We start from the raw sequence: 27,832 nt of genomic DNA on the forward strand, positions 1-27,832 counted from the left end.
GCTTAGCAGGGCTGAGGCACAACTGCAGTACAATCAAAAAAGGGTTCATTATTCCACTCCTCAGGACTTAAGACAAGGATGATGTCAGGTTTCAGAATCAAAAAGGCAATTTTTGCAAACATTACGGGAACTTGAAAGCAGACAAAATTTTTATTTTACCTACACGAACAGGCTCCTGACCAGAAAAAGCATCTGAAGGTTTTACTTATAAGACAAACTGGAAAACTGAAGCTTAAACGGTTGGCAACTTCAGCAGCAATTCAAGCAATGAACTCAAGGCAAATGAGACAGAAACAACCAGACTTTCTGAAGACTAAAGAGTACAGCATGCACTCACTACTAGCCTGGACGTTTTCTCTTTTTCAGTTTAACAAATCTGAATTGAACACTATGCTCAAATATTTAGAAACTGGAGCACCCCGTTACAGCTGAAACAACAGCAGAAGTTCACTTTAAAGGGCCTGATTTCTAGAGCATCCAACTTGTAATGGGCTTACAATGTGCACAAAGCCTCAGAAAGTCCTCACTGTCTCCTGCTGAAGACAGAAAGAAGTCATTCGTGAGGATGAGGAGCGCACACCCACATCAAGCATTTACTCCCAGAAGGTAGCACTTGCATAGCCAAAACTTTTCTAGCAAGTTCCCAAAGCTAAGCTAAGCTTTGGGAACAGGGGCTGCTGTTAGGATACGCAGAGATCACCTTGAAGGGATCACTCCAGACTTCTCTCTCCACCAGATTCGCGTAAGGCAGTGATGTACCAGTAAGCACAGAGGTGTGTGTATGTAGGTATGTATGTATTTTTATGTTCTCCTTTTTCTTAAAGGTTAGCACAGAGGTAGGACACACAAAATCTGAACTATCCCATGAAGCTTGACCTACTCCCAGTATCATTCACTCCCCCATTACAAAAGTATTTAATCTACACAACCAGAGAACATCTAACTAGAAACAGAGATGGGGGCTTTGCAGAAGTTTGGAACCAGTCTGGCCCACAGCACGTGGAGTCGGGCGTACAGTGCCCGAGATCCTCAGGTTCAGACATTCATTGCACACCTTAAACCAGCATCTAAACTCACCTGGAGATGGAGGCTGTATCTTAGTCTGAGACTTCTTTGAATCAGCAGCTGCAAAGATATCTGGAGGGGGGTCTTCACCTCGCTCAATCTTGCACTCAAAGGCATAGAGACACTGGATGTACTGCTTCTTCAAAGAACTAGCTGCACTGCTGGACGTGCCCACATTGAGATTTGTGGCTAACTCACGCCATTTCTTGTTTTTGTTGACCTGCACAACCAAACAAGAGGCTCTAAACTCAAAATCCCAGCTACTTCTCCTCCAAGAAATTTTCTGGGGAGAAATCAACACTTCCCAGCTAACACAAAGGATGCAGTAAGGGCTAAGCAGCGCAGACACAGTTGTGTTCAAAACCCCAAACTAGTAAACTCTCTTCCTCACTTACAGAAAACTTTTCAAACAGGGACATATTGCAAATCAAATTACTCATGAGGCCAGTTGACAGCCAGATGCAAAGATGAAGACAGTGTCACCGATCTTTGCACTGGACAAAGCAGGGAAATAAAACACTTGAATTGAATCTCACCGAAGACTGTTCTCAACCAGGCAATGGGAGAGCAGACATTTGGCTCACTTAAAGGATGCTGAGTTTTCTAAGTATTATTTAAAAAAATAAAAAGAAAATAAACACAGCTAAATGGAAAGTCAGGGCTTACATCTAGCTACAAAGCTAGCTGTGAATTGTGTTGCCCATTGGCTTGTGACTGCCAAAGAGTGGGCAGCTCTGAATACAAACACCCAGTCACCACCGCGGCTGCTGGACACTCACCTGAGTCAATCCTCCAATCTCCTTCACTGAGATGTAGAGCCGGTAAAGGTCCAAGGGTTTCCTGCCTACTGCTGGGAGATTTGTCATGCCCATGGCCTTCTCCTCAGTAAAGGCCAGGTAACGATCTACCCAGATCTTCCTCTCGGGCTCACCACCCAGCTCGTAGAGTTTGGTGATCTTCTCATTGGTTGTAGTAGAGGAACTGGACTTCTAGGAGAAGGAAAGAGATATCAGGACTGAGCAGCACAAAAGCAGCTAGTTCACATCCGAGATGGTTTCAAAAAAGCAGTCAGATAAGAGTTCAAAGTTCTGCTGTTACATTGAGAACAGATTTATATTAGACCTACACTTGTCACAGATCAACATCAGGCAAGTATTGACAAAGGTATCACAAAACCAGCTGCTACTCGGGGAATTCACAGAATATGTATTTTTAAAAAGTGAAAGATTTCAGGAATGCTACAGAAACCAAACCAACCTCAAGGAGACTTTACAGAGAGCCATCTCTTCGAGACATCCTTTGTAGGCTCATTTGCTAAATATATGAGAAAACATCTAAATTCAACTGCAAATGAGATTCCCCGTGGCTACTGCACTCTCCCGGGGTGAATACTGCCCTCAGGTTAGGCTCTTCTCTTACCCAAGTGGTCCATGCCAGGTTCAACTGACACTAAAAGGAATAAACAGGCCTCAAAGAAAAATAAAGATTAGAGGCACCTGTTTGACAAATGTGGGTGAGGGGTCCCCCACAAAGATCTCTCTTCCCTTGCCTATTCACTGACAGAAGTGCAGGAATCTCCTGCTGCCCAGATACGACGTAAGCCCCCATACTGGTTTGCTATCACTGGCATATAAGGATCCAGAAAGACTGACACGGAAAGGTGTCACAGGGATTTGGAATACAAGCGTTATGGAGTATCACACACTAGTTCCTACACATCCGATTCACTGAACTGACCGAGTCTCTATTTAGAGGTAAAACCCGTGGTCCTGCGTCTTGCCTTGTTTCCTCCAAGTCTTTAGACATAGTGCGTGAGCATGTTATTTTGTCTTTCACCACCTGGATCACGTACACTTGGAGTAAAGGCAGAAATGGTTCTGGCATTCTAAAGGCTTACTTAAAAATGAACTTCCAAAGTAGAAGTGAACTTCAAATCTGATGGTGTTCTAGATGAATCCTTACACCCAAGACTGAGTGTAGTCATTAGCACATGAGATGATCCTTGAACAGCACAGACCAGGAAGACAGAACAACCCTTATTTGTAGCTTCTGGCATCTCCTAGCCCAAGAGCATTCGAGTCCTTGGTTGTCATCAGTAGAGAGACAGATGCCAGAACACATGAGAGATCTTCTGAATCCTCTCACAGACTGCTGGTGGTACAGGGATCAAACTTGCAGAGCATCTATTTTCCTTCAAGTAGCAAAAGAGGAGACTACGGGCTCAGAAACTGCTCTTTTGGTGGTTCTTTTGAAACTGGTAGCAGTAATGCAAAGAAAAACACTCCCTGAAGAACTTGTTTGCCTCCCTCTTCTGGCTTTAATACAGGATTAGTAAGAGGCTTGTTTGTGAAACAACTGTAACACTTTAGTGTACCACCTCCCAGCTGAGAGGTGATAACTGAGTAGCTCCAAGCCTACACCCCAAACACAACTCAGGTTTGTTTACACTTCTTTTGGCAGTTTCACTGTGGCAGGTGATAATTCCTAATACTAAATTGTTTTGCAAGTGGAATTGATTATTCCCGAAGGATTGGGAAACACTCCCCTTCACTTTTGAACGGTTTACAAATCCCAGAAGTAAAACCCTCAATTGTTTGAATTTTCCTGTTAAATCCTGAAGAACCTCCTGGAACCACTGGCACAGTTCAAGCACAGCCAGGGCTGGACACATCAAGCGTAATTCACGTTGAATCTCCTTACAGCGAGCACTTCAACTCCATGGTCTTTACCTTTAACTTCTGATTCAAGCAACAGTCTAATTAGCTATTCATAGGCTCTGGGGACTTGGATAAAGCTGACTCAAAAGGTGCATCTGCTCAGGTACCTTCTCCCCAGTTAATAAAGGCAAGACTAGCCCACAACTGAAACGAGAACCTATAAATAAGGTGTGCCAGGCATCTGTTAGAAATTCTAGATGGAGGCTTGAACTCGTGGGTCAAACGGGGAAGGACAGGTGAATGCTGATGGAGAAGTCCCTTTCCTGGCCTGAGGGCTAGTGGGTCTCTGTAGGGGATGGCAGAGTTCTGGCTCTTCAAAAATACTGTTGTTATTAATGTAAGTGGGTATTTCATGGTTTATTGCAAGTGCAGCCAGATCCTGCTCTAAAACACACACACACACGTGTTTTGAGACACTTGCTTCTTTAATTACGCTCTAAAACATAACACAACCCAACAGAGGCTACCCCACTCACTCGCCACACTCCTGCGTTAGAACCATGGTCACAATTAGCAGTCAGATCACACACTACAAGGACAGCGATGCTAACGAGAAGTCTGTTCGGGGTAAGGAGGACAAATCAAATCAAGTATCTCTCAGGAACCACACTTACACTACACAGATCCACTGTTCAATCCCAGTTAGCATGCAATGGTTTTATTTCCCTGGATGCTGAAAAGGATGGGAGTCATTACAAACAAAACCCAAAACATTTTACCTTTGACTTGGATTCCGCTTTTGGCGTCCCATCTGCCTTATTGTTCATTTTAGTTGCAGGTGTTAATTTGACGTCCCCAAGACCCATCATCTCGGGGCTTGCTGCCATTCCTAGGAAGTTAAAAGAATCTTTAACACTTGATTTTCAATCCAGTACAGTGAAATCAATGAAATGCCTAACGGTCAGCACTGGCTTACCCGCAGAGTTGTTAGCCATGTTCCCCCCCATGGGGTAGGGTGGGCCCTGGGGGTTGATCATGCCAGCCATGCTGTTAATTCCCTGTCCATACGGAGGTCCAGTGCCCATCATTCCTCCTTGATTCATGTTGGGATAACCAGGAGGCCTAGAGAAGGCAAGGAAGAAACAAGACACTTACTCCAAATACTGAGCATTAAGATCTTGTCTTCTAAGGAAGCAGGTTTGCTAAAAGAAACCTTCTACAAAGGAAGTGGAGAAGTGACTTTCTCCAGCTCCCTCTTCCAGCCAAAGACCAAAGATCGGGTGCTCTTTGAAAGCTTTGCTACCCTGGAGCCTAAGTCTCATTCTCAAAAGGGGATGCAAACCATTCTGAAAGAGCGACTTCAGTTCTGAGCATTTTCACCCTTAATCTTGGTCTACTACATCCCCAGACTGAACTTCATTTCAGTTGTTAAGTTGCCTTTACAGGGAAGAACAGACCGCAAATCCTGCAGCCCTGGGCATTTACGTGGGAATATGTTATTTGTATAGATGAACAGTGTAGTGCTCCAGCCACATTTAATGATTTTTCTTTATTTCTTTCCTTTTTGTTACCCATACAAGCTACATTATTTTACATGTATCAGAAAACCTCATACATAACTGTCGCTCAAACTTGTTACTGAAAGGGACACGCTTTGATGCCTTTATTGGCGTTTGGGAACTTGACCTCTTGGCAGCCATAGGTAACATCAGACAGTAGTCTGCAGAAGCAGCCCTTAAGTCAGGATAAAGAGCACAATACCCAGTCAGACAACAAATGTATCAAACAGCTTTACTGGGGGAACCCAATTTGTAAGTTCATGGCTCTCACGGCATTCTGGTAGGCCACATATACCTTCTCTGAATAAAAAAAAACCCTAAAAAAAACCCACACGTAGAAAATAGTTGCAAAGTTCAGTGCTGAATTCCGCCTCCCTTTCCCACAGCTGCTCATCAAGGCCCTAAAAGGAAGAAGTTCATTACAGTGGACAAGTAATGCCTTGGTTCAGACAAATGCAGCTGGATGGCTGTCTGGTAGATTTATGGGCTTTCCCACACAGGCAGCGTCTTTCAAGTCACTCATGTAACAAAGACAACCAGAAAGTGAAAACAACTGAAGGGATCTCCGAGTTCAATAGATTTCACCTACGAATATGAAAAATTCCCTGAGCATGTCATTAAGGATGTGTTCCAACACACTGCTTGTCCAAGCTTTATGCTCTTCCTTTTTTAACGCTTAAGTTTGATGGAGAAGTCTCCAAGAAGGGAAAACCTTCAAGGAAGTGTACGTTCACCCAAACCTGGGTTATTCCATCCGCAGCTCTGAAACCCAGATCTGACCTAGGGAAGGGACGTTAACAGAGAGCAGGGGAAATCTCCTTCCTCACCTGTTCTGGATGGAGTTGGCAGCAGCGTGCATGGCGGCGGCAGCCGCCTCTTGTGCTTTGCGATTCATGCCGCCCGGGGGGGGGCACATCCCCGTCCCCACCTGAGGTGGCATATTCGCCATGTTGGGTCCGTAAGGTCTGTTGCCCATGGTGGCGTGGCTCATCCTCCCCGGAGGAAGGCCGCTGTACGGTGGCACGCCGGTCTGCCCGTGCATCTGGCTCCCTGCTCCCATGGGGTTCATGCTTCCTCCCATTCCCGGACTGGGGTAGTTGGCATTGGACATAGCGTTGTAGTTTGGCTGCCTGGGATAACCTCCTGAGGGGATAAAAAGAGGGGAAGACAACATCATTCAACTAGTCAGTTTATGAATCACCATAAAAAATTTTCTATCAGCAAATATTTAAAGATTACTAACAGAGATGAGGGGGAGTGTTAACACCTCAACAAAAAGTCAAAGTACTTGGATATAAGCCACATAAAATGTGTTTTGACACAGCCAAGTAACAACATCGATTCAAAAGCTGCCTGAAACTCTCCCAAACCTCAACCGAGCAGACTGAGCTAAACGGTCCAGGACAGGATGTAAAACACTCACTTAACCCTTTCCAAAACATACAACACACAATTCCTTCCTCTCCAAAGAGAAATGGCCCTTCTTCTCTGTTACGCTGGATGCACAACCTACATCTTTTTAAACGAGGAGGAAGGATCCTACGTTTAGAAGCACAACTTGCCCTGAAAGCAACATATTTGTTCATCTCATCACGAAGAAAGCACAGTTCCTTCCAGCTCCTAAGGAGCACACTGTTCTGTATTACCCACACATTAAGAGGGGACAAATAAAACCAGTTTCTCAAAGACAAGATGTTACAATAGAGAGCGGCCTTTTCTATTTGCTGAGCTCAGTTCCCACCTCGAGGAGCCCACCATGCCTCACCTTGAGGTCCGTACTGCCCACCCTGGGGTCCGTAGCTTCCCATGGAGTTCTGCTGGTATGGCCCCATTCCAGCGTGCATCTGTCCTCCAGAAGACTGACGGGGAGATAAGGCTGAGCCAGGCTGGGGTGAGCTGTACTGGGGCATCTGAGGGTTCCTCTGCATGTAACCTGGTCACCCAGTGACAATTATTAGTGCAAAGTATCCAGAGGTGCCACTGGACACACGTGTTCTTCAGTAACAACAACCCTGGACCCACTAACCAAATCCTTTCAGCAACAGCCTAGACAGATTTTACAGTGGTTGCTATTAAGGAACCTGTGTTATCTACTGAGATAACAGAACCAATTTCCTGTTCTAACCAGGAAAAAAAAAACAACTTAGAGTTACAGGAGTAGACAGTACGACTCTGCAAATCCTAGGGGCTTCTTGTTGTTGTTCTTTGTTTGTTTGTTTTCTCAGGGTGACAACTACATACCTTCAGCCATGAGCGCTGATATTTGACACATTTTCCCCCACACTAACCTCATTCTCTTAAGGGGAAAAGGCACACGGTATTGTTGCGAGCACCCCTCATTTTGAATTTTAAGGTCACGGACCTTAGACAAGCAACATTCACAGAAAAGTGTGTCAAAAGCCAGAGAAAACTCTTTACGAGCCAAACTACTAGCTTGGATGGAATATTAAGAGGCCAAACAACCACCCAACAGTTGAATTTACTGCAAGGCGCCTAAACATTTCCAGCTTATAAACCCGGGGCAGCTTTTAAATGCTGTCTCACCATAGAATCCATGTCATCAGGCCAGGTAATTTTTAGTTACACACCTAGCTTTACAATTAAATCTTTTAACTCATGTCACACACCTCGATCTTGCGCTATGCTTGACTGGTTCATGGAAGGATGCATGATACTGTCCGACTGGCCACTGGGCGGTCGGGGTGGCATCTGATTGCCTACACCGCAAAAAAGGAGAGTGGTTAATGACAAAAATTGCACACCACAAAACCCAGGATGCAAGAGTATTAAATACCAGAACTACAAACAACTTCAGGAGAAGGGTATGCTAACCACAGTGGAGAAAAACAAGAGCAAGATCAGTCACATTAACCCAGCAAAATGACACTGCTGGTTTACCAGCCATCCCACCCATCAGACTCCATCCTTTAAAAGTTACAGACATTTTAAAGCAAACAAATGAGATCACAGGACCTCAGTAACCACACAGTACTGATGCTGGCCAATTCCTCCCCACTGGCCATTTAAATCCACTCTCCAGCTGCACGAGGCAGCCCCACCAAAAGATCAACACATGCCGAGTAGCGTTACCTGGTACTGCAGCAGGTGAAAGTGGACCAGAGCGGGACTGAGCAACACTAGCTGGAGATCCAACTGGGGATGGGGAGGGTCCTCTGATGCCTGGCAGGTGAGGAGAGGTATGTGGAGAGAAAGGAGACTGAGCTGGGTTACTCTGCTCTCCTTGACTGCTGGAAATCCCTGATGTGCTTACTCCAGGACTCAGGGCTCCTTCTGTACCCATGGGTAGATCATCTATTGAACCAGACAGGTCCTGCAATACACAGAGAAACAGATCAGGCAAAAATAAAAAGACATGGGACTGTTCTCTCACATACCACTAAGAGTGAGTGCATTTCTCCCTTAGGCATACTACAAATAGAAATCAATGAACTCTGTTCATGTTATTGTCAGTAGCGAAGGCTGCTGCAGACTGAGGTAACTGCCAAATGTGTCTTATCCTGCTGCCTGTCTCTGAACCCAAGAGTTCCCTAGCTGGTTTGCTGAGTGCTTGCTGATGGTCCAAACAACTGGCTGATTCTCTGACTTGCTTCTTTTAATTCAGTTCAGAGGCGATAAATTAAAGAATGCATCAACAATACACGTAAAACTGCAAATAGAGGAGACAGTTCATGTGATCACGGCTTGGAGGAGAAACGTGGCTCAGCCTCTGAAAGACAGAAACTCCTGCCTCACCATAATTAATTCATAAACCTCATATGAGCTGGGAGACTACTCACTTGAGATGGATAAAACAAACTAAACAGAGATTTAAAAGAAAACCATAAAATACTCTTCAGGGTTCCCACTTCCCTTTCTTCAAAGATAGCAAAAATTAGCAGTTATAATATCAGCCTGGAAAGTTCAGCTTTTCTTGAAGCAAGGCTAGAAAATACCCTTCCTACTGCACGTATCTACCCTGAAGAAGAAAAGCATGAAAAGCCTAAGAAAGCTGAAACCTCCAATTGCCACAACACCGACTGCAAAGTGACAGCACCAAATCAGCTGGCAAGTCTGAAAAACAGGGATACTTCCAAGATGATGATGTGCAGATTGAACATTCACAGTTGTACGAGCTGTTTGATATAAGGTGCATCAGCCTGGCCCCGAGTAAATGAGTAACAGTCCGAGACAGAGCAAGCGGTGGCACATCTGAAGAGAAACTGGGAAGTTGTAACTATTCTAGCAATTAGATAAAATCTCTGCCAGAGATTCAAAGGATCACAGAAGGTGAAGAAGTGGCAGACCAAAGCTTACCAGGACTTCACCTATCCTTTGTAAGTCTTTCAGAGCAATCAGCCCTGGATCAGAAGTGTTCTGACTGAGCCCTGAAAGTATTTCGGATCAACTCCCTCTGCACAGAATTCAGGTGACCAGCACAAACAGAGCCAACCTCATTTAAAACACCGTGCAGAAAGGCCGAGCCAACTGATACATAACTTGGACACCCTGGTCTCATTTACACTGACCAGATGATGACTTGTTTAGCAGCAGTTCGGGTAACATTTTCCCAGCTCCATGCAGTGCAGAAGGACCTCAGTCACAAGATACTGCAAACTTATCAGCCTTCAGAAGCCAAGAGCCCTATCACTCTGTAACACCTGGGTGCAGGTGATGCATGAAAAGGCTCTGACAGCACGTCCCCATCATCTAAGCTGGAGAACTGCACGTCACCACATCCTAGGAAGTGGAAAACTGGAGTTACGGAAGAGTAAGAAACGACTCGGGAGGTATCTAACCACCTCATCACACTTGTTGGCTAGACAGGGACATTCAGAAGGACAAAGGGGAGAGCTGGGCATCAGCTGCACCACATTCAGTTAGTTGTCTGCTGAAGTTGGGAAATCTTGTCTATTTTAACAGTGGAATTTGATCAAAATGCTTCTAACAAACACTGCCAAATGCTACATTTGAGCTGAAAACGCGAGACACTTGGTGGGATGACTTAGTGCATAGTATGTCCATCCTCCCTTCCATTACTGCTTCTGTTTGAGAGATCATTTCCTGCACGACAGTCTCAGAGGTATATTTGTTTACTGCTGAAGTATTATCTTCCTGAGGAAAAAAAAAGAGCTTTGTTTTATTTCAATGAAAGCTAAAAAACTGCAGAAAAAAGCCTAAAAATAGTTGTCTAAGAGCTCTTGCAATTTTCACTACCTTCCTATTGTAACATCAAAAGCATTGCTCCTTTATGCACCTACTTGGTTTTTTCCCCCGGACAACTTTGACAAACCCCACATTGCTACTGCGGAAACCATCTGAAGTGGGAGTAAAGAAACAGTATTTCCAACATTTTGCAATAAAAAGCATCAACCAACACAAACAATCAAGAGCAAAACACTCCTCTCCCTGAGCCTCACTGCATCTAACTTCAGCCACTGCTATAAGACACATGTCTAGATTCCCCACTAAGTCAACGAAGGGATCAGAATGTCCAGAAGCCAATTCAGTCCAGCTGAAAATTGGGTTGAAATACTGGTATTTCCCTTAAATACATCAAGATACTTTTAGTCTGAATCACCAAATGCATCCAAACACTGTTTTCATCATCACTAAAATGAAGTTGGAGGCCAAAACCCCTTTGCAGCTTTAAAATCCCCACCACACGAGCTTATTCAGAGCAGTTAAACCTTCACACTAGACAGGCAGAGCCTAACAGCTACTTAGATGAGAGGTTTTTAGGCTCAAAGGAAAAAACACATTATAAATGTACACCTGAGACACAATACTGGTACGAAAGGACAGATAAAAAGCAAACGCGCAAGGTGAAATGTGGAAGTTTCCCTCCGTTATCAGGAGTATAAGTGACATGCTTCTCCAAGAGGCAAAAGAGAAGGTTTGCCTCCAGGATTTGAGGAGTCACTGTCTGCTACATGGTGGGAGCCATGTTCCTACATGAACCGGGCAGACTAGGAGGGTATGACTTGGTAATACCAGGCACAAAAATATCTGCAAAACATAAAACGAAGCAATGTTAAAAACTGTTTGAAAATTAACTCCTAAGTAACTAGATAACAATCTTTAAAGCTGATGTCTTCGACCTTGCCTATGCATCAAAGCTTAACCTAAGTACTGCAAGTCATTTAAAAACATTCAGTTTTAATTAAGCAGGTTAATACAGGGTTGCTTTAGACATGCGAGCGAGGGCCCCTCTGCATTGCTGGCATACCATCACGGACCTCACGGATAGGAAAAGTAGGCCTTCTAGCTGTAAGGCTCTGGATCAGAGTCCCAGATCATCAGTTTAAGTAAGTTAAAAGTGAATTACATGTCAACCTTTCTTGGATGTTAGAACATGAATTGAAACAGGACCATAAAAATCAAGTCACTCATAAAATGACTTTCACCTCTAAAGATCTGTAGGTTTTATGAATTCCAACAATAAAGTCATTTCCCAGCAAAGAAACACTCTGCCAGCACAGCAGCGTTTTCTGAGTGGGTTATTCAGCAGGACTAAGTTTCTCAGAAGTGAGACTCCCGCAAGGGGAAGGAGAGAAGCAGGGACCGGAATGCTTAAGTGCAAGCAGCTAATCAGCAAGGAGCTGTTTTCCACCCATCAAGTTATTTTCTCAGGATGCCAACCATCAAGGCACAGAGTGTTGGGTTTTAGTTTGTTTTGGATTTTTTAAACTAAACCTAAGGGACACCCTCCAGCTCTAATATCGCATTTACTCAAGTGTGCCACAACTAGGGGAAAAAGAAATCTCTCCATCTCTCTACAGACCGCTTTAAGGATGGCCGTAGCAGAGAAGCCTTTAAAAAAAAAAAAAAAAGAAAACCTCGTTGAAAATAATGGAGACCTGCTGCCGTCAGTGCGTTCTGGATCCAGCCCAAGAGGAGAGGGCCAGTGAGGTTTTATTTGCCTCCCACAGAGCATCAGGAGGAGACCTGGAAAGACACAGCAGCACCAGGAGAAGGGCTCTCCTCTTCCCTCCTCCCGCGAGCGCAGCCAATCGAGCCGAGACAGGAGGTGAGGCTCGACAGCAGTAACTCTGCCAACTTGAAGGAAACGTCAGGGTCTGGAGAATTTCCTCACGTGTTTCCAATGTGTTTTTTATGCATTTTATTGCTCATCTGCCATGCAGATCAAAAACGCTGGAGGGATTCCAACTATTTCACACAGAATCTCACACTCCAGGCTGGCTGCAGCCCCAAAGCCTGAGTTTCTTCACTTGAAATACTGCCCAGTGTTATTTTGGGATGTGACCTGATAGCGGAAGCCCACAGGGACCCTGAAACGATAACTGTTCCAGCTGCGATTGGTTGCCCAACCCTTGCCGATGCCAGCATGGGTTTGTCAGTACTGCTGACAAACAAGGACTCAGCAGCTAACACCTTCTTTTCACACCACAACAAAACCATGCCTGAAATCACACAATCTGGTACCCAAAGGAGGGGGCAGGGGAGTTCATCTATCTCAGGGAAAGGGTTGCAAGTCCTGGCATGACCAACACAAGGGAGCCAGTTAGTTTATGCTGGAAACAGCAAGGTTTCTTTTATATGAAAAGAGGAACCACCATTTCACTATCTGATACAAGCTCATTTGTTAAACAAACATAAAGATGAAACAACAAGAAAGACTTAAGATCAAGGTAACAAAACCCCAGAGGAGAAGAGATTCAAGGCTCCACTCTGGCCCATCCCACTGATCTGGAAGAGCAGGAAGACTGACCAGAAAGCAAATTGATCTCCTCACTGGGGACTGCAGCCTTCCTCTACTACTCCCCTGCCCATCCCCAGCCTAAGCGCGTATGGGAAGCGTGGGGGAAGAGGGAAGGAGCACAGTCAGACTGTAATGATTGTAGGCACTATCAGATCACTAGATAGCACTCAAGGAAATTATGATCTGGAGACGAGCATGTGGTGGAGCGTATAAATTCTGTAAGGCCAGTTGTTTCCATAAAGATGCTTACAAGCAAGACCAGAGAACAATGGCTAGATTTATTCCCCGAGTCTTTCTGAAAGGGAAAAAGCCTCTTCATTCCTTCTGACTAATTGAAATACCTACTTTCTATTACAATTTCATTTTCTCTGCAGTTTATTTTCCACCCATTCAAGAATGATCAACACTTAAAAATCACAAGCTTGTCCTTTCCTTCCCCTTTGTTTCCACACCCAAAATACCTCAATCCTCTCTATCACAAAAATTACACAGCTGACTGGCAAGCTAGGATCTCCCTGCTATTCTGGGGAAATGGATAGACTCATTCCTCCTTCTACCATACAGACAACTGAATCTTGCATCTTATGCTTCACAAATCACCTCGTAACACAAAGCGGCCCGGAGACCTCACCGTGCTCCATTTACACCAGACTTACAGATTCACATCACATCCAAGAGGACACCTTGCAAAGCTGACTTGAGATTTCCACAGATGTGACGGAAGGGTCTGGAGAGGACTCTGCAGCCTGCCACCGCCTTCCTACTTACCGTATGCCTCTTGCAGATTGTTCCCCCAGTAGAAACCAGAAGTTGGAGCTGGGGAACACAAGTTGAGCTACAGAAGAAATCCAGTTGATACTTTCCATCTAGAGAGAGTTGTTATAACCTACAGTCTCCAAAGATTTTTCTTGCTGATAAATCTGAGAGTCAGAACGGAGTTTTTCAGTCTCGGAGCTGGTCCAGCTTACCGGAGGCACACTGGGAAGGGCCCACACTCCTGCAAACCCTGCATCACCACCACCAGCTTCATTTCAACTGCCACACTTTAAAATTCTGACAAAATCCATCAGCACGTACCACCACAAACACGAAACCCACTGAGAGCTGGCTCTCAGCACTTGGCAGGCAGCTGCAGGCTCGCTGAACACCCTGGGTGGGAACGTAAAGACCATCGCCATGAGGAGAGAGTCAACTCTCAAAGCCAAAACAGATTTCCAAGTCCTGTCCTATCCCCAAAATATACAAACTGTCCCAGGGAAGATCATCATTCACCTCACTTTGCTCTTCTACCATCGGTTACTGTGCAGAAGATAACGAGTCCATCTTTACAGCACCGAAAGCACCTTCTAGATGATCGTCATTCTTGGTGCACGTGTGGGCTGGACGAGAGACAAAGGGGAGGAGGAGGAAGGATGCATGTAGAATATGTCTCCAATAAAATCTCTTGCCACATCTAGAATATTTCTGGAATTTAAAGTGAGGTGAAAGTGCTGTTAACACTCTGTTCCTGTGTGCTGTGTACCCTGTCATGCTTTGGGAGGAGTGGATAGAAACCAAAGAGATGTATTTTTAAGCTGCCAGTTTACCTGTTACTGATTTTGTGTCCATACATGTGTGGGAAGCATGTTCATCCACATTCCCAAGCTACCCAAGATGACTAAAGACTAATCAAATAGCACCGAAGCCTAGCACCACACGTTGGTGTCCCCTGGACCACATACAGCTTTCCTCCACTGCCACATAGCTCCTACCTCTTACTCTCCGAGGCACTGCAAAGTTTGGGTTTAGTTTAACAGGGAAAGCTGACTTTCTCCTGGCATAAGAAACGGGGAATGCCCTGAAGGAAGATCGCTGACACACTACCACGAGCTGCACAGTAAACTTCTGTGTTTTATGAAAGCTTTTTAAATTCACAGCCTTGCCTCTTCTCTTCTATCCCTCCTTTAAAATGGGACAAGATCAGCAATCAGAAGGAACAAAGGGATTTCATTATGCAATGAAATAATTGGGTTTGGCCCCTTGGATAAGTCCCTGGAAGCTCAACATCCGATTTGAACAAGGACCACATGTGAGCGACTAGAAACTAGACAGTTCTCTTTTGGAGAAAAACCCAAGATCCCGGTTACCAGACCGAGCGCGCATAAAAAGCTTTGAGTCTTATTACGTGCCACTTACTCATCCAAGCAGTCCTTAGGTAAAGGAAATATGTGCTAGACTTTTACTACTTCAAGGCAAAACCACCTGCCCACTAAAACAAATATCAGGAAGGTAACACTACCAAGACTTCAGCTTCTGCTAGATAGAATCCATATTCCCTTCCCTTATGAGGAGTTTAAGCTTCTCTCAGGCATCAGCACTGACAATTACAAACCTAAGATGGGGACTAGAACATGCAAGAGAGATTCGTGCAGTTTCCTTGCTCAAAAAAGAAGCTGAAAAGCTCATTCTTCCAGGCTGGCTTTAGACAAACTGGTAGAAGCTGCTGGCTCTAGCTGCACTGCAGGAAAAAGAGCATTTGGAAAGGAGGCTGTCAGGAGGAGGGGCTCAGTGTCACACAAGAAATTTTACTCTGATTGCAAAAATAAGCTGCTGTTTTAATCCACCTCAGTAAATCTAGGTGAGTCTGGTCGTTTGGCAGAAAGCAGGTACAAAATAAAAAGGGAGGACGATAGACGGAAGTGCTGCTGGCTTTACTACATTCCTGCAATGGGAGACCTTGCAAAACAGCCAGCACTGCTACCGCAGCAGCCATTGATTTTTCAGAGGTCGATACTCCACTCCCACAGATCTACTCGGCAGGAGCTTTAATCACATCTACTGCTCCTACCCTGTGCCACCCCTCCTTCTCTTCCCCCTCCAAATAAAATTAAAACAAAAAAAGAAAAGGGGGGGAGGACAAGGGGGGGGTTTCTCCCCCTCCCAACACTGAGCAGACTAACAAATTTCATATTCTCGGTCTTTGGAGAGGAGAGATTCAAAAGCTGTAGTTGCAGCACAAAGTATAGAAGGAGTAACATGATTCATCCACAGAACAAGATGTCGCTGAAGGGAAAACCCACCACGTGGAAGGGCAGCTTTCCCACTCGGGGAGCGCTGGGTGCTGAGCTCTTCTGCAGCACCCTGGGAAACACAGCAGCAAAACTCCCCAGAGTTTCCATTTAACCCTTTGAAAGCTGCTCAGCTTCTAAGAAGTACTCCCAGGTTTATCTAAACACTGATACAAGATAAAGTATTCCAAGCAGCAGTGGTAAATGCTGAAGTTTTGCTTGACAGAGTAGTGTCACTTCAGCTAACACACAAGTTGGCCTGGCCGGTCAGCAGCAGCGCTGCCACACGAGAAGGTAAAACCTCCGGGTTCAACAGTAACACTGAGCCTAAAACAAGGAAAGAAGCACGGAGGACCCCGGGCACAATGAGCAGCAACGTTGCAGCAGCACCAGAGGATGCTCTCAGCAACACTGATTTGTTGGAGGGCGTTGGGGGTGCGGGGGGAGCGAGAGCTACAAGTCAATCCCATCCACCAGAAAGGCCTCGGGAAGGCAAGTGCAAGTGAGAAATGAGTATGGCTGTCAGATGACAGACCACAACCTCTTTACTTAAAGAGCTTTTGTTTTCCTTCCAGAGGTTTTTAAGTATCCTACTTCAGTCTGAAGACAAACCCCACATCATATAAAACGCTAAATCACGTAAGAGGCAGGAAGCTACCCCTCACTGCCAGCCGTGAGGATATTCCAATTCCCCAGCAGTGCTTCCTCTGGAAGGCGCTTTCCAGTCTCCAATGTGTTCAATTTAGACTCCAAAGCATTTAGTCATCTCAGCATGTGATTATGCCACCATGCCAACCACACGAGTTAGGGTGGGCAAAGAAATGCAGCAAAGGCAGGAGTCTGAAATAATTAAAAATTAAAAAGGCCCCCGTTCAGGCCAACATGTTGGATTTTAAGACAACTCAGCTTTTAGTGTTGTTATCAGCCGCTTTGAAACAATGAAGAGTGACAGAATCGATTTCTAAAAAAGTGGAAGGAAGGAAGATTTTAGGAGAGAACAAGATTTCTAAGGTATCAGGTATTTGCAAGCCTGATGAACTCGGCAGTCCTTTCGCTGGCAAAAGCTGCTGAAAGACACGGCGGAAAGCTGGCAGCTCCTTCCCAGCGTCCGTCGTACCTGTGGGGAGGCAGCGCTGGAGCGCCAGGAGGGGCTCCAGCCGAGCCCCCAACACTGCCAGCTGGAGCACCTCTAGAGAAACCTCTTGCATTCAAGAACCTGTCCGCAGCACCGCACCCGCGCACCGCTGGTCTGGATGGGACGGAGACACTGAAGACACATTTAGAAAGAATCAAGGAAATTCTCCTCTCGTCCTGGCTCAGAGCAGCCAGCGTGCACGGAAAGAGGTAACATAACCATGGAAACCTGGCCCGTGCGAGACGCTGACGTACGCCCAGTGCTACCCTCGGGGTCAGGGTGCCAGAACAGTCAATTCCTAGAGATGTCACTTCTTGTCAGTTCAGGAAATTCAACTCTTTTTTTTTTTTTTTTTTTTTCCTCCTGTTTTCCTGGGTAAGACCTGATTCAATATTATAATAAAAAAACAATTACACAACTCCTCCTCCAATTACCAAGACTTGTTTGAAATTACAGCACGAACCTTGCACCCAAAGGTGCGGGCACAAGCCCACCCGAGCAGCGTGGCCGCGGCAGGAAGGGAGCGGAGCAGCCCGAGCCTTGGGCCCCTGCCATGCCCCACATTGGAGCGCCATGTGGAAACAGTTTTCTTCACGGCATTTACGACCGTGCACATCTCCAACACAAGTCAATCCAGCATGCCAAAAGGACATTAACAGGAAAATGATTCCTGTAAACTGAAAGTTCAGGTGTGGCAGTGTTTAAAAGGCGTGCAGCGCCGTCAGCCAAAGTTAAACACCTTCCTTTATCCCTGCAACCGCTCCACGCAGCAGATGAAGGTCACAGCTCCACGGGCTCTCCCTCCCCTGCACGGTGCGGGAGCTCTGGGAGGGCTCAGTTTTGATGGGAAGAGGATGAGGCCCAACATCAGACCGACAAGAGGCTTCTGCACTTTTTAAAGGGTCTCCAATGACACCAAGTCATCAGCAAAAAGGAAGTGAAAAACTGATTTCCCTGCCTACACCAACGAGCCGCTTCAGAGCGCGTTTAAAAGCGGAGGGTCACCTCGCGAGGCGCGCGCTATCAGCGGTGACGGCGCAAGGAGCAGCTCTGGACGGTCAGGCTGCGGCGGCGCAGGGGATGCGTGTGACAGAGCACAGACTATTGTTCGGGATCCAAGACCAGAACTGGTCATCCTACAGCAATTTCCTGATTAAACACTGACCCGCCTAATCACTCCGTCCGGGTCTAAAAGCACAAGAGCCTGTCCTGAGCGAGCCGCCAGCCGTCCCCGCCGCCCACCACACGCGGAGGTCGCGGTCTCCTCCTTCCGTTGGGTCCGTAACCGAAATCGCTCCTAAGAAAACGAAAGGCTGGGGGTTAGGGGAATCTGTGCGAGGCGTGCAGGCAGGAAGCAGAGCTGAGCTGCTGGTGACCAGAATAGAAACAGGAAACAAGCCCGGCATCGAGCATAGCGCAACCCGCTGCCAGCGCAGGCTCCCGCGAAGCTGCATCAGCGGCTCCGTGCGGCATCATCTCAAAAGGGACGTTTATGGGCGGCGAAGGCCTCTCTGTGCAGCCCGGAGAGGGCCCCGGGTGATGCAGCACGGGGTGGGGAGTTTCCTCCTGAGCGCCGGGTGGGATTAGCTCAGATCAAACCTGGAGGAAGGGGTGGGAGGAGAGAAAATTGCCACATGGACAAATAGCTGAGTAACCCTGAGAAGCAGGTCACAGGCGTGAAACATGTTACTGGAGTGGCTGGAAGATTAGGGTAGCTTTGAGCAGCACTCCACGCTCTCCATTATTAGCAAAATTAAAAAATACTTTTTTAAAAGGCACAACCTTCTCAAAAAAACCACACAGAAATGATGGGCACAATCTCACACTGAGAAAAGCTTAGGCAGAGGAGCCTTGGTTAGGCATAAAACCCATTTTCTACTCTCTGTATCACCATAACTTGGGATAGAAACCTTTATATCAGCATAAACTGGAATGCACCAATCTCTCTAATACCAGTGTTTCAGGTATTGTGCTCCGGAGGGGAAGCCTGGGGGTGCTGGTGTTTACCTGCATATCCACTGTGATGCCCAGGCACCACAGCATGCAACTACCCTGCTTTGAAATGCATACATCACTAATCCCTCTCTTAAGGCAAGCAATAAGACAAGCTCAAAAGGCCAAATACAAACCAAACAGAAGCAGGAAGTCCCATATGGAAAAAGAAAAATTAAAAGGGCTTGAAATGACCAGCAGATTCAACTATAAAAGGTTCTTTCTCCACCCCCCCCCAAAAAAAAAAAATTGTCAAAATGATTAATTTTAAGCTCAAAGGATTTTTAAGAAAACATTCATTTCCTGGGCTGCATCTCCTTCCCCATCCACAGCAGCTTTGAGACAGTTTTCTGCTGCATTTCAGCCTGTTGCGTTGATTATTTCCAGGTCAGAGGATGCAGCTGACAGAGCTCAACTTTATTCCACTTCAAGTACCTAAAGAGTACCAGCTGAAATGACCACTTTGTAAGAACGGAAAATCCAAACGGTGCTTCTGTGACAACCTCCACTGTTCAAATTCAGAACCTACTTGACTTAAGAAAGGAAGAGGGAATCAAACAAAAAATACCCCACAACTGCTGGGGATATTCACAGAAGGGTTCTTTCTGCACAAGCCAAAACTCTGCAGCCTCATTCCTCTCCGCCTCTCCACAAAACCTAATTTTGCTAAATCCATACTGCAGAGACCCAAGGCCAGAATGCACGTTCAGAAGTTAAACATAGACCAGAAATTTGTTTTCAGTTGATTAAATTCCTTTCTGCCACTGACAAGACACTTTTCAGATCTAAAGTCAGAGGTGAACTAAAGTGAAATGCAGCTGAATAAGCAAAGCCGTTTTCCAACAGTGCAAAATACTGAGATTAAAACAATTCCCACTCCACATCGAGATGAAAATAAATTGCCCAGGACAGGGATAGGGTTTCTCCCTCAGGCTATGCAGTACACTGACCAAAACAAACTAAGGACATTCTGGGGTGGGAATTCTAAAACTTCTGTCCAAGCTGCCCCAGTTCGCGTCCTTACGTATTCGCTGCAACAAAAACTCAAACGCAACATTGTTATTTCAGGACCTCCAAAACCTTGCCTGTATCTGTCCCCCTGGTTCGGCCAGAAGTCCCACCCCACACAGAACCTTTCCTATTGAAGCACTGCTGAAAATAATACCTCTCACAAAACTTTTGGTTTCCACAAATAGAAAAGCTTCACTGAACAAATCCCAGAAGGTCCAGTGAAAAGCAAATACCAGCCAGTATATACTGGCTTTGCTTTATAAATGGCTTTTGGGGCCAACCTGGAAGTCCTAACACCACAGATACCAACTTCTGTGGTTGGGAAGGTATAAACCACTGTCTCGATGCTCTACTCCTCATCCATCCCAGACAGGAACTTGCACTCAGCTCCTTCAAGGCAGCCCATAAGACAGAGGCTGGGGCAAGATAAAAATCTGTCGCATGCTCCAAAATGATGTACAAAATTCCTCCCAACAAACCTAAAACTCCATAGAACTTTGCAGCAGAACTGATCTGCAACCCAAACCCAAATGAGTGTCCTTAGCACCCTATTTACTTCCCCTATGCTCCACCTTCCATGTCTAAGCAGAAGGTAAGTAACAGCTGGAAATATTTGACTCTTACAGACTCTGAATCCAAGCCTCAAAAGGTAAAGACACCAAATAAACTGGATACGACTTGCCAGGAAGAATTCTTTGCTAAGGAGAAGAGACTAGGGAGTCTCCTGGGAGAAAGAGATTTATACTAAGGATTACTATTCCTCTATTACACCCAGACACAAAAGACGACACTTTGCTTCTCCCATACACGGTAGCAATCTAAGTTTAGTTTAGCTGCAATCCTGACAGAAACTCCCTAGGGAAGCAGCAAATTCTTCAGAGAAATTCTTCACCTAGCCTGCTACAGGAAAAGAGAACCAGCCAGGCCACTCGCATGGATGCATTACTCTCTAAAAGACATCAAGTTTAAGTTAGCAGCAGCGTTCTCCCCTGACATACAGCAAGCATAATCTTCAGAAAGGGAACAACCAACCAGGAAATACTTGAGCTAGAACAGCCTATAACACAAGTAGAAATGGAAGACCAGACATTTTGCTACTTATAGATGAGCAGACGAAGCATTAAAGAAATCAGTAATTTGACTCTTCTGCTGTTAAAAGTCTGAACCCAGGAACATTGTCAGGAAAATGTTTAGTTAGTGACACAAAAATCATTTATTGGGAAGATATCTTGAAGACCCCAGAACGATCAACACGACATTTCTCAGGTAGATCCTAGCAAAGCCAGCAAGAGCTCACAGGAGTTGAACCACCTGACAATGTCACCATCTAAGAGATCCCCACCTCCTGAAACGGTGATAGGATCAGCTGAAGAAACATCCCCCCCTTTACCGCTTAGAATTCCAACACGAACGTTGACGTACAATATTAATGTGTAAAGGCCAAAGACTCGTAAAGGCACTGGGTACATAAATTTAACACTTCATAAGAACCTAAAAAGCAGCAACCTCCTTTTCTGGCTGGAGCTGATCTATGTTTAATTAAAGATGATGCATGGCACGATTTGCTCCGATTCCAAGATACCCAGTGAGCTATTCCACAGCGCCCACTGAGGCTTGGAAAAGGGCTCAGAACTCCACAAAAAATTAAAAGCCCACAAACTAACTATGCTTCTGTAAGTCATACATAATGGCAAAACAGGGATCTAGGAATCCTCCCGAGTAGGATAAAACTTTCTAAAACAGACAGACTGAGCAATATAAGGAAGATAAAAAGAAATTGATAGCACCCTTCCACATAGCTCTTTTGTTTCTAAGCATCCCCAGGCCAAACTTCATGCAAGAGATTGATCACTGAAACAATGAGTTGGCTTCCATACACCTCAGAGGTCCTGCCTTTAAATCACTCCACAGCATCACTGTCTGATGCATTTCTGAATTTACAGATGGGGTGCTGGTCTTGTCCTACAAGATCCCAACAAGAAGACAAGGAATTATGAAACACATACAAGAATAAGGGTGAGTTTCTGCAGGGGGGGGTGTCCTTTTTTAATTTTTGCTTACCAAGGAAGAGAAGGCCCGAAGATACAGTGGGCCTGGGTAAGCTAAAGGACTGCTTGATTTCTTAAATGCAAATTATTTGATGATAAAGTCAGGAAAACAAGATGACTATAAAGTCTGTTTAAAACAGAAGCGAGCTTTATAGCTAGGCCAATTCTAAAAGCCAGACCCATTTTTTGCACCCTGCATTTCTCTTCAGCAAACCTCTGAAGTACCTGATCAGAAATTGGTGGACATTGAGAACTTTTAAACTGGATCAAATTCCCTCGTTCCTAAGGTTCCTTCACTCTTACAGCAGGGATGGATATCTTTTCTTAAACTGCTTGGGAAAAGGGAAAACTTGAAAGGGGCCAAATACATTTAACCACAAGGTATAAAACAAACTCCCACTTGGTGCTGAGAAAGAGCCACTTCTGCTAAGCAGAGCAACTAATTCCTATAATCTGAGTCAGAGGGCGCTGATTGGTAGGATTCATGAAGGCTCTATCAACAATGCTACTGAACAGGACTTCCCACCGTTCAGAGCTAGAGCAATTTCTTCAATTACTTCAGTGGCTTCACTTTTCCTACATTCTTCGCCAGAAGATGGGTCACATGGAAGAACTTGTGGAGAGGCAGAGTGGAAAGAAACATGCTATTTAAAAGGATTTTTCCCCAGGCCTCAGAACAAATTAAATCTTTGTAATCAGGGTCCAAAAGGCAAAAAAAAAAAAAAAAAGGAAAAGAAAGAAAAAAGAACCAACCCACAACTACTCCCATTAGGTGGCCAGAACTAGAATCACTTTGTATTTTGGGTGACAATTTGTACCCACAATACAAAGGAATTATTTCAAGGGGCTCACAACAAAGCCGTTCTCATTGCTGAGAGCAAAAATAACTTTGCTATATACACAGCTCACTCTCCTCTGACCAATCCAACTGCAGCTTAGAAAACAGACTTAGCCAGTGGCTAAATAAAAAAATAAAAGCTCACTCACTTCCTACTGGTTACAATGAAAGTAACCAGCAAAATCAGAACTCAGCAGCTCAAAACTTCTGCTCCAAGTCAGAGGCGCAGACCAACTTGTGTAAACTAATCTTAACTTTTAACCCTTCTCCATTTTTTTGATGAAGTTTTCACTCGAAGTTAAACTATTCTGGTCCAAAAACTGCTGGAACACTAGGCACTAATCTCATACCCAACTGTTCACTGTACATACAAGCAAGCAGATTTAGAATGCAAAAGAAAATATAATTCTCCATCTGTCAAGGAAAGGGCTATCTCTGACTGATCTTCCTCACTCCAGGTACTAATAACTTGTCTTTTGCACCAACTGTTCCATCAGATCGGACCAAAGAAGATTAAATCAGCAGTATAAGGATCCAGTGACACAGAAAGGGAACCGCACTGCCAGTCTGCTAACCACCAGTGCAGCAGTGGGCTGAAGGAACAAGAAAATAAAACAGAAATGAGACACTTTCCCCTGAAGGTCAGGGTCTACTCTAACAGCAGTCAGGTACTTCAGACACTGCAAATACAAAGCTCAAAAAATATCTATCTTTTAGCTAGAACATGCAGACCAGAGTATTTAGGGTTAAACTTTACTCTCAAATCCATTACTTTTGTAAATTACATTTAATCTCCAGTGGGAAGCCAGAAGCTAATGACTTAGTAAAAAGCACAGGCAGCCTCCATCATTCCCATTTCCATGTGGAATATTACCAGTGCTAATTTATCCTGCTGTGCTTCTGATTGCCCTCGCCCCATTCACTTCTAGATCAGCTCACCACTCACCGGCAGGCTAGAAGGTCTGGACTGAAGATTCAAGTTCATATCTTCTTGCCCTTTACTGGAAGCCATTGAGGGAGCAGATGATGCCTGGGACCCAAACGAGTCTTGAGATAACTCCTGAAACATCAAGAAACACCAAAAAAAAAAAAAAAAAAAAAAAAAGGAATAAAATAAAAGCTCTGCTGGAATCGCTCTGGTATATTCTCACGTTGTGGAAGAATTACGTACCCTTGGTGACATTTGCCCAAACCAGGAAATAAGACAGCAAAGAGTTCAAGCCAGCCCACCTAACCGCTCCGAGGAGGACAAACACTGCCCGACTACTCCAGAGAGCGTTGGGGGTACAAGTCTAAAACATGACAAAACAGTAATTCTCTGGCTTTCCCTTATTACAGATCCTGAAGAACAGAGACTGTCCTGGGAGACTGCCCACTTAGCTTCTTCATCTTCTAGGATCTTACGATAGCTCTAAGTACTTCATTACACAAACAAGGCAAGTCAATTAAAATCTTCAACTTTTCAAAAGCTCCCTTCGATGCATTCCAACGTTTGCTGAAAGGTCCCAGCTAGTTTTTCACACAACTATTAAAATATTATTAAGCCTTGCTGAAAATAAATACAATTTATTAAAAAGAAAGTAAATTTGCTTCGTGATTTTATTTTCAATTCCCTTGCTGCTTTATGTCTCCTCCCTAAAGCCAAGTTTTACACTTAAGAGCAAACTCTTCCATCACCATCCATGTGTCGCTCTGCAAACTGTGTTCTGCTACTGTGCTAAACCAAGTAGCTCTGGAGACCACCTGGAGAACTTCCACAGACCACAACGTGAAAACCATTCGGGTACAAAATCCTTTAGACTGGTGTTGCCAATCAGCAGCATTTACTCAACACTACTCTTCAAAACTGCAGTATTAGCACGGCTTAGCCTGTTCCCACCGTAACATCTCTCTGCAAGCGATACAGATCTGGACACAACAGAGAAGGCAGCACATCTATTACTGTAATCATTCCAGCCAGCTTGCTGACATGTAGTTCAACCAACTTTAATGCACAACGAAAAGGATTTGCCCAAGTTTGTTTAAAAAAAACACTTACAGAAGGAAACAAAGCAGGAGACGGCCTACCTGAGGAGGCGGGAAGCGTTGCTGGGAGTAGGCAGACTGCTGCTGCTGCGGCTGTGACTGAGGGTATGAAGATGACTGCTGAGAAAGAGCCGAGGAAGCCGTCTGCTGAGTTTGTTGCTGCTGCTGGTAGGGCGACTGTGACTGCTGCTGTGAGTAGGGAGGCTGACTCTGTTGGTGCTGCTGGGCTGTGGACTGCTGTTGAGGATACGGAGTTGGGGACTGCTGATGGGGCGGCTGGGACTGCTGCTGAGAATACGCAGGCTGCGATGTCTGAAGTTGTGGAGGTTGAGACTGAGGCTGTTGCTGCTGCTGATAAGAAGGCTGAGAGTGAGGAGTCTGGGATGGAGGCTGCTGAGAATATGGAGGTTGCTGCTGTTGGGGATGAGGGCTTTGCTGGTTGTAATATGGAGTCTGGCTTTGCTGCCCATATGCACTGGGGCCCTGCTGTCCGTAAGGAGGAATCTACAGAAGAAGAGGGTAGAGTTATACCAGTTATGGAAGTGGTTTACATACACAAAGCAAGATTATGCTCAAGGAGAAAAAATTCAGAGACCTCTGCAAAGCAGGTAACTGGGAATGTACTGGAAATGCTACTACCTAGATACTTCCCAGACAACAGCAGAAGTCACTTGTGTATGACATTATTCTTGGCAGTAACAAAATTTTAATAGGTACCATTAAGTTTTTAGGGATCCTTATCTGACCACCCTTCAACAATAGGAACACTGAAAGACTGCTTGCTCAAAAAAAAAAAAAAAAAAAAAAAAGGGCAGCCTTTTGAATCCTGAAAACAGCCCAGCAGGAGCCACTTGGATCATGTAACAAGCCAAAACTGACCTGAAGTCATTTCTTCTGTTAAGAACAGCTGCGTCTTCAACAGAACACAGCAGAAAGAGTATCTTGCTCCCCTCACTACTTATTTTTCCCTTGTTTGGTTCTGTGCTCTGCCACTGCCTCTCTTGGAAGCAAGGATTCCACAGATCCCGATACATCGATTGCACCCGGATCCAGGTGCAGTGCAACAGGCAGCCTAAAGAAACACCATTGTACCTACACAACCAATTCCAACCTGGTTGAAGGCCGTCCCTTCAGAAGACACAGCACTTTGTTGCTTTTCTGCCTGCCCCTGCTGTGAACAGAGACCACAGAAGCTTGGGTGCTCTACCTGCTGCGCATATGAGATGCTGCCCATGGTACTCTGCGTCCTGCTTTGCATTCCCATGGGATATCTCTGGGGAGTTTGTGGCCCATACGGCTGTCCTGGGTAGCCATGTCCTTGCTGTGGCCCTGCCTGAGGTCCCTGTTGTTGTGTGTATGGGTTGTTTCCTCCATAGGGCTGAGGCCTCATCTTCCCCATCTGATCCATCGGGCTTGCAGGCTGCAAAGCAAGTTGCGACACATCATGTACATCCAGCTCCATACAGGAATTGTTCACAACTTCCCCAAAACCCCAGAAGAAAACTTCAACAGGTTGGCGCAGACAAGCAGAAGCTCATCTGTCTCTTCTCAGGTGCTAAACCCCACGGTTACACTCTGAATTACAGCAGGATTCCTGCTGCCCTTTCAAACCTACAGATGTTTCACAAAGAACAAACTGATGAGAAAAAGTCATTTTATGCTGACGTATCTCCCGTGGCCGGAGGACAGGAAAGAAGGGGGGACGGATCATTAAGAAAGATGAATTATCAGTGTTAAGTAGCTTTTCCCCATAGTAGGTAATAGTTTAACATCCAGATATTCCACAACAAGGTAAATTTAGGCTGATAATTTAAATATTCACAAGAAACACTGCTTCTTTCACATATAACAAGGTCTCCCAAAACACTACAGGCTGTTAATTTACACTTACGCATTTCAATTAATTCACATTGATGTAGTAATACTGGGCAGTGCTACTGACATTCACAGCGTTCAAGACTGCAGTTCCATTTTTGCCTTTTTTTTTTTTTTTTTTTTTTAACATGTGCTTTGTGTCTGCTGCCTTTTGTAGAATAAAGGTTTCTAAATGAAATTTCTTCAGATGCATGAAAAAAAAAAAAAAATTGTCAGCCTTGAAAGCCGGGTCCCTGAGTTTTAGAACAGACATGATGAGACGAGTGAATAAATGCAACTTTCCTAGGATTTACTCATCTGTACTACCCCTGCCTGGAGCCAAGACATAAGAACAGTCAATCAAATTTCCTGAAAATGCTATAAACTACAAACACAGTCTTTCTACCTAGGCAGTACTATTCCCACACTAAAGCAAGGACTGTTTTGGCCGAGCGACCTCCAAATGAATCCCAGGCACAGTCTTTAACCTCCATCACTGGGACTGAATAAGAATTGTTCACTGATCTCCTGATGACCTAACTAATACCAATTAGATGTTTTCCACCAGATCACCATGACAATGGACTCTCTATTACACCATTCCTTCCTGCAACTAGCCCTAGGGTGGTATTTGTACAGATCCACCCTCTCTTGCTGAGATCAGGTGCTTGAGGAGTGGCACTACAGGCCTGCACAAGCAAGTATCGCACAAAGCCAGCTCCTGCTGGAAACCTGAAAGAATCCTGGAGACCAGAACAGTATTTCAGTTATGTTTGCAGAATCCACCCTCCTAGGAAAAAAAGTTCGTGCAGTATGCTACACTTCAGAAAATCCTACCCCAACAGCCAGCACAGCTTGAAGTCCCAACACACAGACCCTGA

General features: G+C 45.1%; 1 protein-coding gene across 2 annotated transcripts in view; it reads right to left on the reverse strand.

Annotated features, from left to right (window-relative positions):
* ARID1A (AT-rich interaction domain 1A) overlaps positions 1–27,832 on the reverse strand; it is a 61,312-nt gene that overhangs the window by 10,759 nt on the left and 22,721 nt on the right. For both annotated transcript variants that reach the window (XM_074894640.1, XM_074894641.1), the window contains exons 2-12: positions 26,305–26,517; positions 25,140–25,601; positions 24,019–24,132; positions 8,372–8,612; positions 7,909–7,998; positions 7,047–7,214; positions 6,109–6,424; positions 4,699–4,844; positions 4,502–4,611; positions 1,845–2,054; positions 1,078–1,285 (exon numbers count right to left, since the gene is read on the reverse strand). In XM_074894640.1, coding sequence (XP_074750741.1) covers positions 1,078–1,285; positions 1,845–2,054; positions 4,502–4,611; positions 4,699–4,844; positions 6,109–6,424; positions 7,047–7,214; positions 7,909–7,998; positions 8,372–8,612; positions 24,019–24,132; positions 25,140–25,601; positions 26,305–26,517 — 2,278 coding nt within the window. The remainder of the gene's footprint in view (positions 1–1,077; positions 1,286–1,844; positions 2,055–4,501; positions 4,612–4,698; positions 4,845–6,108; positions 6,425–7,046; positions 7,215–7,908; positions 7,999–8,371; positions 8,613–24,018; positions 24,133–25,139; positions 25,602–26,304; positions 26,518–27,832) is intronic.

The sequence above is a fragment of the Strix uralensis genome, chromosome 25 (assembly GCF_047716275.1).
Source record: "Strix uralensis isolate ZFMK-TIS-50842 chromosome 25, bStrUra1, whole genome shotgun sequence".
In the NCBI taxonomy this organism is placed as follows: domain Eukaryota; kingdom Metazoa; phylum Chordata; class Aves; order Strigiformes; family Strigidae; genus Strix; species Strix uralensis.